Source organism: Melanerpes formicivorus, unplaced genomic scaffold (genome assembly GCF_026170545.1).
Source record: "Melanerpes formicivorus ecotype bairdi unplaced genomic scaffold, bMelFor1.0.p_v2 SCAF_24, whole genome shotgun sequence".
Classification (NCBI taxonomy): Eukaryota; Metazoa; Chordata; class Aves; order Piciformes; family Picidae; genus Melanerpes; species Melanerpes formicivorus.
Window position 1 is genome coordinate 12,929,019 of NW_027142376.1, and position 13,626 is coordinate 12,942,644.

A 13,626-nucleotide genomic window follows, 5' to 3' on the forward strand; every position below is an offset into this window, starting at 1 on the left:
CCAAGGGCTTTGGACATGTCTGTGGATAAAAGGAAATTCTGAAAGGAATACCAGAGGGTTTCACTAAGGCAGATTCCAATCCCATTTTAGAAAAATACCACGATAATACAGGGGATATGAGGTTGTAAAAGCAGAGATTGTTGGAGTGACAGAAGAAAGGCCCTTTTTAAAGTCCCTGAGATGGGATGATTCTGCTCCATTAGCAAGACTGGAATGAAATCAGATCCGTCTAAAAGTGGTAAGGAAGGTTTTGTTGTGCTTGCTTTGTATGTGCGTTACAGAAATACTTGTTCACAGTATCACTAAGGTTGGAAGAGACCTCGGGGATCATTGAGTCCAACCTGTCACCACAGACCTCATGATTAGACCATGGCACCAAGTGCCACATCCAATCCGCTCTTGAACACCTCCAGGGATGGGGACTCCACCACCTCCCTGGGCAGCACATCCCAATGACAAATTACTCTCTCGGTGAAGAACTTTCTCCTCACCTCCAGCCTAAACTTCCCCTGGCACAGCCTGAGACTGTGTCCTCTTGTTCTGGTGCTGGTTGCCTGGGAGAAGAGACCAACCCCTTCCTGGCTACAGCCACCTTTCAGGTAGTTGTAGAGAGCAATGAGGTCTCCCCTGAGCCTCCTCTTCTCCAGGCTAAACAATCCCAGCTCCCTCAGCCTCTCCTCATAGGGCTTGTGCTCAAGGCCTCTCCCCAGCCTTGTTGCCCTTCTCTGGACACATTCAAGTGTCTCAATGTGCTTCCTAAACTGAGGGGCCCAGAACTGGATATGCATTTATTGTTGTCATGCATTTATTGTTGTCTGTTGGGGATCATTAAATTGAATTGAACTTCCTGAGCTTTACAGAAACTCTGCTTTTGCTTGTCTTGCTCCCTTGGTCTGTTCTTACCGTTTGACCATAGCTTAGTTTAGATTCTGGATCACAATGTTCTGCTATTAATAGTCTCCCTGCCTTCTGCTCTGACAACAACATGATCTTGCAGTGCTATTTTCCTTTACGTTTGCAAAGGCATTTTGCATGTACAAGTGGAGAGCAGAAGTTCAAAGCAATGTGATGTTCCCAGGTGCTCAGGTCTTGGCTGGTGCCTAGGGCTCCTTACCAATGTAGAGTTAGTAACCAGTGACTGTCTTACTTTACAGTATGTGCCGGTTCTAGGCTGGATTGTATCCAGGTTTCTGATTCTAATTGAAAGTTGTCATAACTATTCAAAAATAGGCTTTTGATACAGCATTTTATTTAAGTCTCTCCAAGCTGACAGTTGGCATGCACTTTATCATCTAACCAGTAACACAGCAACTGCTAATGTTCTTCTCTTTTTTTCTTCTCCCACCCCCCCCACCCTCCCCCCAGCTGAGTAGACTTTGACAGGAATTGCTGCTGTGAGACCACTATGGAAATCAAATTAGGTGTTCAAGATTTCATGAATTTAACCCTGATTTGTGTCATTTGTTTTAGAAGAGATGAGGTTGGGGATCCACTGCTGCAAAACACAGCTGCTGCTTCTACCCTTTTTGGTGGCTTTGCAGAACAAAAGAGTCCTTCTGGCTCTCTAAGCACCTGGCACAAGACTGCAGAGTTTGGTGGCACTGCATTTATCAAGGGGGGAGAGACTCATTGCTGTTTCTCTCTGTGCCTGCTTGGCAAAGTGCAAAAGAGAAGAGGACTTTGCTGTTGGCACTGGAGAGCTCACAGCCTGTGTGAATATTATCCTGGGTTTTACTTGAAGTGAAATAGTCCTCTTTAATCATGAAGGGCAAGTTCTTGGAAGCAACACCACTTTTTCATGGTTGCAGCTAGAAATAGTGGCTGGGTTCATAACCTGATTTAACACAAAAAAAAACCCCAAAACACCACAAAACCCAAGAAAACCCCAGAAAAACCCCCCAAAAAAACCCCACCCCAAACCTCAAAAAAAAAAAAACCAAACCAAAGAAAAACAAAACAAAATCTCCAAACCAACAAATGAAACCAAACCAACCAATCCCTCTCCTCTCCCCCCACAAAAAAACCCACACAAAAATACATCATCATAGTATCATCATAGTATCATTCAGGGTTGGAAGGGACCACAAGGATCATCTAGTTCCAACCCCCCTGCCAGGGGCAGGGACACCCCACACTAGATCAGGCTGGCCAGAGTCTCATCCAGCCTGGTCTTAAACAACCCCAGGGATGGGGGGGATCATCATCATCATCATCATCAGTTTATTATTTTATTCCCCCCCCCTTCAACCTTTGATTGCTTAGGATGGTATTCTGCATAAGGGTGTTGTTTTTCTTGGTTTTATTACTGTCTTCAGCATTTATCTTTTTCCATTTAAGAGATTGATCCAATGCTAAGCAAACGTGGAGCTGATTTGGTTTTGCCTTCCCCTCTCCTCTTTGGCAGGAAGAATTTATTAGTAGCAGACACTAACTTGAGTGGGAAATGGAACTTTGCGTGAGTGGGAGAGTGTTTTGTTTGTTTTAACTGTTGACCTAATTATGTGGCATCCTGGTCTGGATCAGGAACAGTGTGGTCAGTGGGAGTAGGGAAGTCATTCTGCCCCTGGACTCAGCGCTGGTTAGGCCACACCTTGAGTCCTGTGTCCAGCTCTGGACCCTCAGTTTAGGAGAGATTTTGAGTTGCTGGAATGTGTCCAGAAAAGTGCAACAAAGCTGGGGAGGGATTTGGAGCACAGCCCTATGAGGAGAGGCTGAGGGAGTTGAGGTTGCTTAGCCTAGACAAGGGGAGGCTCAGAGGAGACCTTATTACTGTCTACAACTACCTGAAGGGAGGTTGTAGCCAGGTGGGGGTTGGTCTCTTCTCCCAGGCAATCACCAACAGAGCAAGAGGACACAATCTCAAGCTGTGCCAGGGGAGGTTTAGGCTGGAGGTTAGGAGGAAGTTCTACACAGAACGAGTGATTGGCCATTGGAATGGGCTGCCCGGGGAGGTGGTGGAGTCGCCATCGCTGAAGGTGTTTAGGAAGAGACTGGATGGGGCACTTGGTGCCATGGGTTAGTTGATTAGATGGTGTTGGATGATAGGTTGGACTCAATGATCTCGAAGGTCTCTTCCAACCTGGTTAATTCTTTTCTATTCTACATAGTATTGTGCTATTCTCTCTGTGCTTCAAACTCTGTAAACCCATTTTTTTCTTTTTCCTTTTCTTTCTGTTTCCCCAGCACTTGCTATTAGCAATCAAGTTCATCATGGCGTTTGTTATTCCGGATAAACCAAAGGACATCCAGATAAAACTAGCAAAACTGGAATTTGAATCTCTAGAGGCTCTCAAACAACAGGTAAGAGCAACTGACATGTAGAACAGTGAAAAGCATTGGTGTTATGAAGAAAAAAAATTAACTAGGGAGCTATTGACTTTTGGATAAATATGTAAATCCTGGGGGGTTGAAATTCCTTTTTGTGATATATTAGGATTAGCTATCTAAAGAGAGAGTGATTGCCCATTGGAATGGGCTGCCCGGGGAGGTGGTGGAGTCACCATCACTGGAGGTGTTCAGGAGGAGACTTGATGGGGTGCTTGGTGCCATGGCTTAGTTGTTTAGGTGGTGTTGGATTGGTTGATGGGTTGGGCGCGATGATCTTGAAGGCCTCTTCCAACCTGGTCTATTCTATTCTATTCTATTCTATTCTATTCTATTCTATTCTATTCTATTCTATTCTATTCTATTCTATTCTATTCTATTCTATTCTAAATACTCTATTCTAAAGGTGCTTCAGCTCTACCCCACAGCTTGTGGTGGCAGAGCTCTCATAGCTGAGTGAAGTGTGGAACAGTCACTGGAAGTACAGTCTACAACAGAGTATTACATAGAAACCAGCATTGATTTACAGGGTGTAAACTGTAGCACTTCAGATATTGCTTCATTTTTCTGCTAATCCATCACTGCATAAGAAGTGAATCAGAGAGCTGGAAGTTTTAAGATTGATTTGTCCTTTCAACACAACACATGTCAACATGATTGCCCATTGGAATGGGCTGCCCGGGGAGGTGGTGGAGTCACCATCATTGGAGGTGTTCAGGAGGAGACTTGATGGGGTGCTTGGTGCCATGGGCTAGTTGTTTAGGTGGTGTTGGATTGGTTGATGGGTTGGACACGATGATCTTGAAGGTCTCTTCCAACCTGGTCTGGTCTATTCTATTCTATTCTATTCTATTCTATTCTATTCTATTCTATTCTATTCCATTCCATTCCATTCCATTCCATTCCATTCCATTCCATTCCATTCCATTCCATTCCATTCCATTCCATTCCATTCTATTCTTCTGGAAGTTACTATTCTTTTTTACCTTTTCAGACAGCTTGAAATTCCTGGCCTGACCTGTGATGTAGCAGCGTGTGGCGTGTGTGGTCCTTGTGCATGCAAACATGCTTTGTTTATTTTGTCACTTTTAAAGAACATTTTGCTCTATCAAACCTCATGGGTTTTTTTTTAGCCCTGGAGGTGTTTGTTGCTGCAACACTTCTTTCATTGCTGAAATACTACCACAAAAAAAAAAAAACCCAACCAGTTATCTTGGATCTAGCATTAAACAGATACTGTAAACAGGAAGAACGTGTTTGAAATAATTGTGTTGAGAACTGACTATGTATGAAGGAAAGCTAATGTTGCTTTATTTTACTGTTCATCCAATATGGTCATTTATTGCACAAATAAAATGGTATTTACAATCTAGTTAAGCTTTCCAAAGCCATTTGGAAACATCAGGAACTAGATTTTTCTACTGGGAATGTCTGCCTTCTACGAGCAGGTGACCCGCCTGGTGGATGTGGGGAGGCCTGTGGATGTAGTTTACCTGGACTTCAGCAAGGCCTTTGACACCGTCCCCCATAGCAAACTCCTGGCCAAGCTGTCAGCCCCTGGCTTGGACAGCAGCACTCTGAGCTGGGTAAGGAACTGGCTGGATGGCTGAACCCAGAGAGTGGTGGTGAATGGTGTCACATCCAGCTGGCGGCCAGTCAGTAGTGGAGTCCCCCAGGGATCAGTGCTGGGCCCCATCCTCTTTAACATCTTTATTGATGATCTGGATGAGGGCATTGAGTCTATCATCAGTAAATTTGCTGATGACACCAAGCTGGGGACAGGAGTTGATCTGCTGGAGGGTAGAGAGGCTTTGCAGAGAGACCTCGACAGGCTGGACAGATGGGCAGGGGCCAAGGGCATGAGATTGAACACATCCAAGTGCCGAGTTATGCATATCGGCCACAACAACCCCATGCAGTGCTACAGGCTGGGGTCAGAGTGGCTGAGAGCAGCCAGGCAGAGAGGGACCTGGGGGTGCTGGTTGATGGTAGGCTGAACATGAGCCTGCAGTATGCCCAGGCAGCCAAGAGGGCCAATGGCATCCTGGCCTGCATCAGGAACAGTGTGGCCAGCAGGAGCAGGGAGGTCATTCTGCCCCTGTACACTGCACTGGTTAGGCCACACCGTGAGTCCTGTGTCCAGTTCTGGGCCCCTCAGTTTAGGAAGGAGGTTGATTTGCTGGAACGAGTCCAGAGAAGGGCAACGAAGTTGGTGAGGGGCTTGGAACACAGCCCTGTGAGGAGAGACTGAGGGAGCTGGGGTTGCTTAGCCTGGAGAGGAGGAGACTCAGGGGTGACCTTATTGCTCTCTACAACTACCTGAAGGGGGGTTGTAAACAGGCAGAGGTTGGTCTCTTCTTCCAGGCAGCCAGCACCAGAACAAGAGGACACAGTCTCAGGCTGCACCAGGGGAGGTTCAGGCTGGAGGTCAGGAGGAAGTTTTACACAGAGAGAGTGATTGCCCATTGGAATGGGCTGCCCGGGGAGGTGGTGGAGTCGCCGTCACTGGAGGTGTTCAGGAGGAGACTTGATGGGGTGCTTGGTGCCACAGTTTACTTGATTAGATGGTGTTGGGTGATGGGTTGGACTTGATGATCTCAAAGGTCTCTTCCAACCTGGTTAATTCCATTCTTTTTTCTTTTCTTTTCTTTTCTTTTCTTTTCTTTTCTTTTCTTTTCTTTTCTTTTCTTTTCTTTTCTTTTCTTTTCTTTTCTTTTCTTTTCTTTTCTTTTCTTTTCTTTTCTTTTCTTTTCTTTTCTTTTCTTTTCTTTTCTTTTCTTTTCTTTTTTCTTTTCTTTTCTTTTCTTGTCTTTTCTTTTCTTTTCTTTTCTTTTCTTTTCTTTTCTTTTCTTTTCTTTTCTTTTCTTTTCTTTTCTTTTCTTTTCTTTTCCTTTCTAGTCTGTAATCTGGGGAGCTTGAGGGGTGCAGGAGCAAGGGAGGTTTGTTATGTTTTGTGGGTGGGCTTTTGTGGTTGTTTTGGTTTGGGTTTTTTTTGTTATTTGTTTGGATTTGGGGGTTATTTGTTGTTTTTAATCTCTCCTTAAAAGCTGGATAGTGAGAGAATTAGAGAGGAAGAGCTGTCGGATAGTCAAATATCTGAGGGATGTTTTGGCTGTCACAGTAAATGAAAGTTACATAAGGTGTATAAGCTTGTTACGTAAGTGCTCCCCTGTGTTCCAGGGCACCGGCTGCTCTTCCCAAAACTAACCACTGCCCTCCTGAAACCAGACCAACAGCACACTCAGAAAATGGGCATCTCATCTGAAATAATTTTCAAAGCAGTGGCAACATGTTTGCATGAGATGCACCTGCAAGTATATTCAAAAGTAATAAGAACAACATCATATGCCCCTAAGAAATGAGTTGAATTTTATTCTGACTGAGTGCCATTGTAAAACAGCAGACCACATCCTAAAGCCTGCATTGCTGTGGAATATGTTTCAGTGCTGTGCACTACTGGGGAGTTCTTAGGGCTGGCAGTATTCAAGAAGTGTAGTCAGAAGCCTGGGTTTTCCCAAAGCAGAGTCTCAGGCTCAGAAGCTCATGAAAATTCGTATTTAGAATTGGTGCAGCAACAGGGTCAGCTTGACCTGGGTGCCACTGGAGAGGGACCATGAACAAAGAAATCCCTGGGCATTTAACACCTTTACAGCCCATGCACACACCCTTCTTGCATATTTCATGAGCCCTTAGGTCCAATGGTGATTCTGAGATCATCCAGTACCCTCTGACTCCTTACTGGAGTGCTCCACTGTCTTCAGGCTGTTATCTTAACAGCAGCAGTTGATGGCTGTAGCCTTGAAGCCTCCTTTTGGTTTACACTGGTTGTGGAGACCTTGTTTTGACTATGTAGGTACAGGTTGGTAAACTTTAGCAGAAACTTACAGCTTGGGGCCTAAGGCTTCAGCAGAACCAGCTACTGATGCCAAGTAAAGCTAAGCAAACAGCACACTAAAGCACACAACATTGTATCTTGCAGTGATTTGTTCTGCTTAAAACTTATTTAAGCTAAACAAAAAGTGTTCCTTAGCAGCAGGAAGGACCTGTTGTTTGTATAGCATCTGAATAACCATTTCTTTCCATTAGGAAAAAAAGAATTTCAGCTCAGCTCTTGCTAGCCTCTTTGAGATTGCTAGTAAAATCTTCTGTAGGTGTAACTGGAGTTCTCCTGCAAACAGAAGTGTGGGGATTTCTCTAAGAAGATAAAAAAAGGTGGGGGGAGATCTGCTGAGGCCTCTAATCCATCGGTTTAAGATCAAGACCTAAAGGTGTCTAATGGTGATGAACCTTTTTAACACTCTGAACGACATTTTAATGGTAGCAGTAGGAGCTCAACTCCTCATGCTTTGTTCAGATAGCTGCACCACCTTCTTGCCAGTGTGCCAGGTTTAATTTTATGTTACAGGTTAAATGGCTGAAATCACTGTATTTAGTAACTGTAAGAAGTAACAGATGAGAGCTCTACAAGAGATTATTTTCTCCTCAAGTTACTGGAAAGGTTGAACTCAGGTTTGTGAAAGGAGCACTCTTCTTTCATCCCTTAGCTTGTTCTCAAAAACTCAGAGATGGTGAGCTGGCAGAAATACTTCCATGCTGATGGCAAGGAACTTGTTTTCATGCAGGTGTGCTGGAATGCAGATAACATCCTCTCCACAGGCTCCATAGGCAAAGTGCTGATAGAGCTCACTGTCCAAACAAACCAGGAGCAGTATCAGTTCCACTCTGTCCAGACACACTCTGCTTTGGACTGGGGATATTCACCATTAAGTTGAAGGCTCTGTATCTGTCAAACATCTAACTAAACACATTTTGTTATTAGTGTCTTGGATGTTGCATCCTGTAATCACACTGGTATTGAAAATCTTAAGAGGATCTGCCTAGGGCTCCATTAATGTGACGCAGATTATGCTGGTACTCTGCTAACATGCAAGTCTAGGGCTATGGTTACCTTATCTACCTGATAAGCCTCTCCTGGAGCACGCAGCTTTTCCAGGTGGCCAAGAAGGCCAATGGCATCCTGGCCTGTATTAGGAATAGTGTGGCCAGCAGGAGCAGGGAAGTCATTGTGCCCCTGTACTCTGCATTGGTTAGGCCACACCTTGAGTCCTGTGTCCACTTCTGGGCCCCTCAGTTTAAGAAGGACATCGAAACATTTGAACGTGTCCAGAGAAGGGCAACAAGGCTGGGGAGAGGCCTTGAGCACAGCCCTGTGAGGAGAGGCTGAGGGAGCTGGGGTTGTTTAGCCTGGAGAAGAGGAGGCTCAGGGGAGACCTTATTGCTGTCTACAGCTACCTGAAGGGTGGTTGTAGCCAGGTGTGGGTTGATCTCTTCTCCCAGGCAACCAGCACCAGAACAAGGGGACGCAGTCTCAAGCTGCGCCAGGGGAAGTTTAGGCTGGAGGTGAGGAGAAAGTTCTTCACAGAAAGAGTTGCTAGCTGTTGGAATGTGCTGCCCAGGGAGGTGGTGGAATCACCATCCCTGGAAGTGTTCAAGAGGGGACTGGACGTGGCACTTGGTGCCATGGTCTAATCATGAGGTCTGTGGTGACAGGTTGGACTTGATGATCTTTGAGGTCTCTTCTAACCTTGGTGATACTGTGATACTGTGATAATGCTTCACAGAACTGCATTTAGGATGTGCATTCACAATCAGCATTGCTGCATCTGGCGTGTTACAGTAGGATCAATACAGTTCATTGCCATTCTTCAGCTGCAAGTCAGAACCTTCATTTCCATGAAACATAAAGTTGTATAGACTGACCTGCTAACTAAAATGAAGGAAATTCTGTCACTTGGAACTCTAATGTTGATCACTAACCTCCTACAAAAAGCTTTCTGCTACTTCAGCTTGTTGGCTGGTCCTGGAGCAATGGCAGCTTTCCATGAACTATAAAAAAGCATTTGGCAGAAGCTGCTGCAACCTGGTTTTCCACTCTAGTTCCATAAAAGAACACTTTGTCACCTCACAATTGCTGGGATCTTATTCTCTAGTTTGTAACCAATTGCTTTTTGCTTTGTTAGTGCAGACTGAGTTTTGTGTCTCTTCTTTGAGGAAGATATCTGTTCTGATTTCCCCCATCTTAGGAAGACTAAAACCCTCCTGAAGTCTCTGTTTGAGACGAACACTTCTCACACATCCTGTCCATATGGTAACTCACTGCTGGTCACTGAGAGGGAGATATTTGTGAGCAGTTTTTTAAAGAAGTGTGATTACTTCTGTATTGTAATAACTAATGGGCTGCTCTTCAGGATGCATACCCTGTGTTCATTGTGCTGCACTCCAATTTTTTTACCATGGAAGAGTTTTATATCTTACAGATTCCTCACTGACAACAAAATGGGGAATTGGTTGTTCCTTCCCCAGTTAGGTTTTCAGAGTGGCCAGACCACAATGATCACGGGTGTCAGATGTATCACTAGCAAAATCCATACAATAATATAACTTAAAGAACCAGTTGATCTGCTAGAGGGTAGAGAGGCTTTGCAGAGAGACCTCGACAGGCTGGACAGATGGGCAGGGGCCAAGGGCATGAGATTGAACACATCCAAGTGCCGAGTTCTGCACATTGGCCACAACAACCCCATGCAATGCTACAGGCTGGGGTCAGAGTGGCTGGAGAGCAGCCAGGCAGAGAGGGACCTGGGGGTGCTGGTTGATGGTAGGATGAACATGAGCCTGCAGTGTGCCCAGGCGGCCAGGAGGGCCAATGGCATCCTGGCCTGCATCAGGAACAGTGTGGCCAGCAGGAGCAGGGAGGTCATTCTGCCCCTGTACACTGCACTGGTTAGGACACACCTCGAGTACTGTGTCCAGTTCTGGGCCCCTCAGTTTAGGAAGGAGGTTGACTTGCTGGAACGAGTCCAGAGAAGGGCAACGAAGTTGGTGAGGGGCTTGGAACACAGCCCTGTGAGGAGAGGCTGAGGGAGCTGGGGTTGCTTAGCCTGGAGAGGAGGAGACTCAGGGGTGACCTTATCACTCTCTACAACTACCTGAAGGGGGTTGTAAACAGGCAGAGGTTGGTCTCTTCTCCCAGGCAGCCAGCACCAGAACAAGAGGACACAGTCTCAGGCTGCGCCAGGGGAGGTTCAGGCTGGAGGTCAGGAGGAAGTTTTACACAGAGAGAGTGATTGCCCATTGGAATGGGCTGCCCGGGGAGGTGGTGGAGTCGCCGTCATTGGAGGTGTTCAGGAGGAGACTTGACAGGATGCTTGGTTACATGGGTTAGTTGATTAGGTGGTGTTGGGTGATAGGTTGGACGCAATGATCTTGAAGGTCTCTTCCAACCTGGTTTATTCTATTCTATTCTATTCTATTCTATTCTATTCTATTCTATTCTATTCTATTCTATTCTATTCTATTCTATTCTATTCTTAAAGTAAAATAATGTTTCTTTAGCATTTGAGTTGTAGGTAAAGAAGGGGCAGATGAGTCAGCTTAGTGTTCTGTACCTCAATCTGAAGCCAGACTGTTACTTTATCTGACACAAAGAGTCCCTGACTATGAAATAATTGTGGTTTGTGGGGTCTGTTAAGTATAAAAATGTTTCTCCTCTTTCTGCTCTATTCTCTCAAATTTGATACCTGCTTTTCTTCTTCTTTTGTCCATTGTTCTTTCAGAGAACTTTTGTCATTATTCATCTTGATGTGTAGACCTTTCTGATCCTGGCAGTTCTTCATTCCTTTGTTTTACTTTATTGTTTGTAATGTCCACAGGAGAGATGATGTTAGCTGGCATATAGTGTCCCTCATGAACCTGATTTACTAAGTGTACTCTTTGCCTTGTTGCAGTTCAGTGAGTATTTGGAAAATCTCCATTTATTTGCCACTGTGGAGTGCTCCACGGCTTCACACCCAGTGGCAACAGAATTAATCCAGAAAAAGAAAGGAGCTGAAAAAAAAAAGTCATTTAAGTTCCCCTGCCAGCCTTGTTCCACTAGGCAGTTTGTTTACATTGATTTTATTAAGACACAAAGAAGGAACTAAGGAAGAAAAGAGTCTGTTCTGAATTATTATGTTCACTCATCAAAGTATTCAGTATTTGAACAAAATCTCCCAGCCTCTCAACTAGATTAAATTGCATTTAATTTACCCTCATTATGCACACATTTTGGTTGTAGCACTCAAAATGCACAGTTCTTGAAGGCCTTCATTCAATGCAAACCGAATGTTCTCATTTGGGGAAGAAAGCCAAGTGCAAACACAACTGAACGCTGAAACCTGAGGCTGAAAGTTGGGAGGAGGTGGAGGAGTGACAGTTGCATATGGCACCCTCATAAGATGCTCCTTCATTCCATTTGTAATTTCACATTGATACCAAAATCAAGCAACTTCATTGTAATTATGGTAGAAAAAATAATGAATGATTCCTTCCATTATGATCATGGTGAAATGGATGTTAACTGTGAATTTTATTGTTTCTGTCTAAGTATATCTTTATCTTCCTACTGTACTAATTGCTGGGTACATCTGCATGTACATATGGGTCTCTACATAACCCATGTGCTCTATGGCTGCTTTTGGGTAATACTCAATCAGCTTGTCAGTGACATTTTGAACAGTAATTGTGAGGACATCGAGACACTTGAACATGTCCAGAGAAAGGCATCAAGGCTGGGGAGAGGCCTTGAGCACAAGCCCTGTGAGGAGAGGCTGAGGGAGCTGGAGTTGTTTAGTCTGGAGAAGAGGAGGCTCAGCGGTGACCTCATTGCCCTCTACAACCACCTTTCAGGTAGTTGTAGCCAGGAAGGGGTTGGTCTCTTCTCGCAGGCAACCAGCACCAGAACAAGAGGACACAGTCTCAAGCTGCGCCAGGGGAAGTTTAGGCTCAAGGTGAAGAGAAAGTTCTTCACTGAGAGAGTCATTTGTTATTGGAATGTGCTGCCCAGGGAGGTGGTGGAGTCCCCATCCCTGGAGGTGTTCAAGAGGAGATTGGATGTGGCACTTGGTGCCATGGTCTAGTCATGAGGTCTGTGGTGACAGGTTGGACTTGATGATCCTCGAGGTCTCTTCCAACCTTAGTGATACTGTGATACTGTGATACTAGATCATGATGTACCTACTTTATTTAACTCTGTTTTGGGGAGGAGAAGGAGGGTTTTGGGTTTTTTGTGTGTGTGTGTGTGCGTGCTAAGGGGTTTTATTGTATGTATGGTTTGCTCCAGGTATGTGTGTAGATTATAGCCCTGGTACTGCATATTTTGTGGAAATACAAATTTATCTATATGAGCTCTCCCACCTCACTTTCACCTGTCTTTTTGAGATAGAAGTTCTGGAGTTTGAATAGAAAGGCTAGGCCAGCCATGAGAAACTGTTAGATGGCTTAATCCCAGGTATGTTGGAATAGAATCAGATTTAATTTCACCAACTGAAAATAAAGAATGTATCATAGTATCATAATATCAGTCAGGGTTGGAAGGGACCACAAGGATCATCTAGTTCCAACCCCCCTGCCATGGGCAGGGACACCCCACACTAGATCAGGCTGCCCAGAGCCTCGTCCAGCCTGGGCTTAAACACTTCCAGGGGTGGCGCCCCAACCACCTCCCTGGACAACACATTCCAGTGCTTCACCACTCTCATGGGGAAGAACCTCCTCCTCACATCCTGCCTGAACCTCCCCACCTCCAGCTTCATTCCATTCCCCCTATTCTCCTGATATCCTGAGAAGTCCCTCCCCAGCCCTCCTGTAGGCCTCCTTCAGATACTGGAAGGCCACAATTAGGTCACCTCGGAGCCTTCTCTTCTGCAGACTGAACAGCCCCAACTCCTTCAGTCTGTCCTCATAGGAGAGGTGCTCCAGCCCTCTGATCATCCTCATGGCCCTTCTCCGGACACCTTCCAGCACCTCCACATCCCTCTTGTAATAGGGGCTCCAAAACTGGAGGCAGAACTCCAGGTGGGGTCTCACCAGGGCAGAGCTCGCCTTGTGGTCCCTTCCAACCCTGACTGAGACTATGATACTATGAAAGTAATTTAGAACAGAAACAAATTTGAGTTATTAGCAACCTCTGGAGGCAGCTGCCTCACTCCATTAACTGTACATGGAGCATTTTTGGACAGGCCTCCTCAGGGTAAAGCATGAATAATCTTCATGGATAAATGCCAGCAAAGAACTTGGTCCATAGTATAAGTGCTGCTTGAAAATGAAAGCTTTTAGAATGACCAAGCAAGGGGGAAAATTAGATATGTCATCATTTACTTGAGGGTGAATAATGGGGTTCATTAGCAGAAGACTGAATTTGAGCCTCAGAAAACAGGAGTATTGTCCCTATCAAAGATCTGGCTTGGTAGTGTCTACTCATGT

At 45.1% G+C, this 13,626-nt stretch overlaps 1 protein-coding gene across 2 annotated transcripts in view; it reads left to right on the forward strand.

The window, feature by feature from the left end:
• The window catches only part of ANO10 (anoctamin 10), a 109,668-nt gene that overhangs the window by 80,227 nt on the left and 15,815 nt on the right, over positions 1 to 13,626 (forward strand). Inside the window, exon 12 of one of the 2 annotated variants that reach the window (XM_068152943.1) lies at positions 3,184 to 3,300. The exons of the other annotated variant lie outside the window; for it this stretch is intronic. Within the exon in view, the coding sequence (XP_068009044.1) occupies positions 3,184 to 3,300 (117 nt within the window). The remainder of the gene's footprint in view (positions 1 to 3,183; positions 3,301 to 13,626) is intronic. 2 annotated transcript variants of the gene reach the window in all.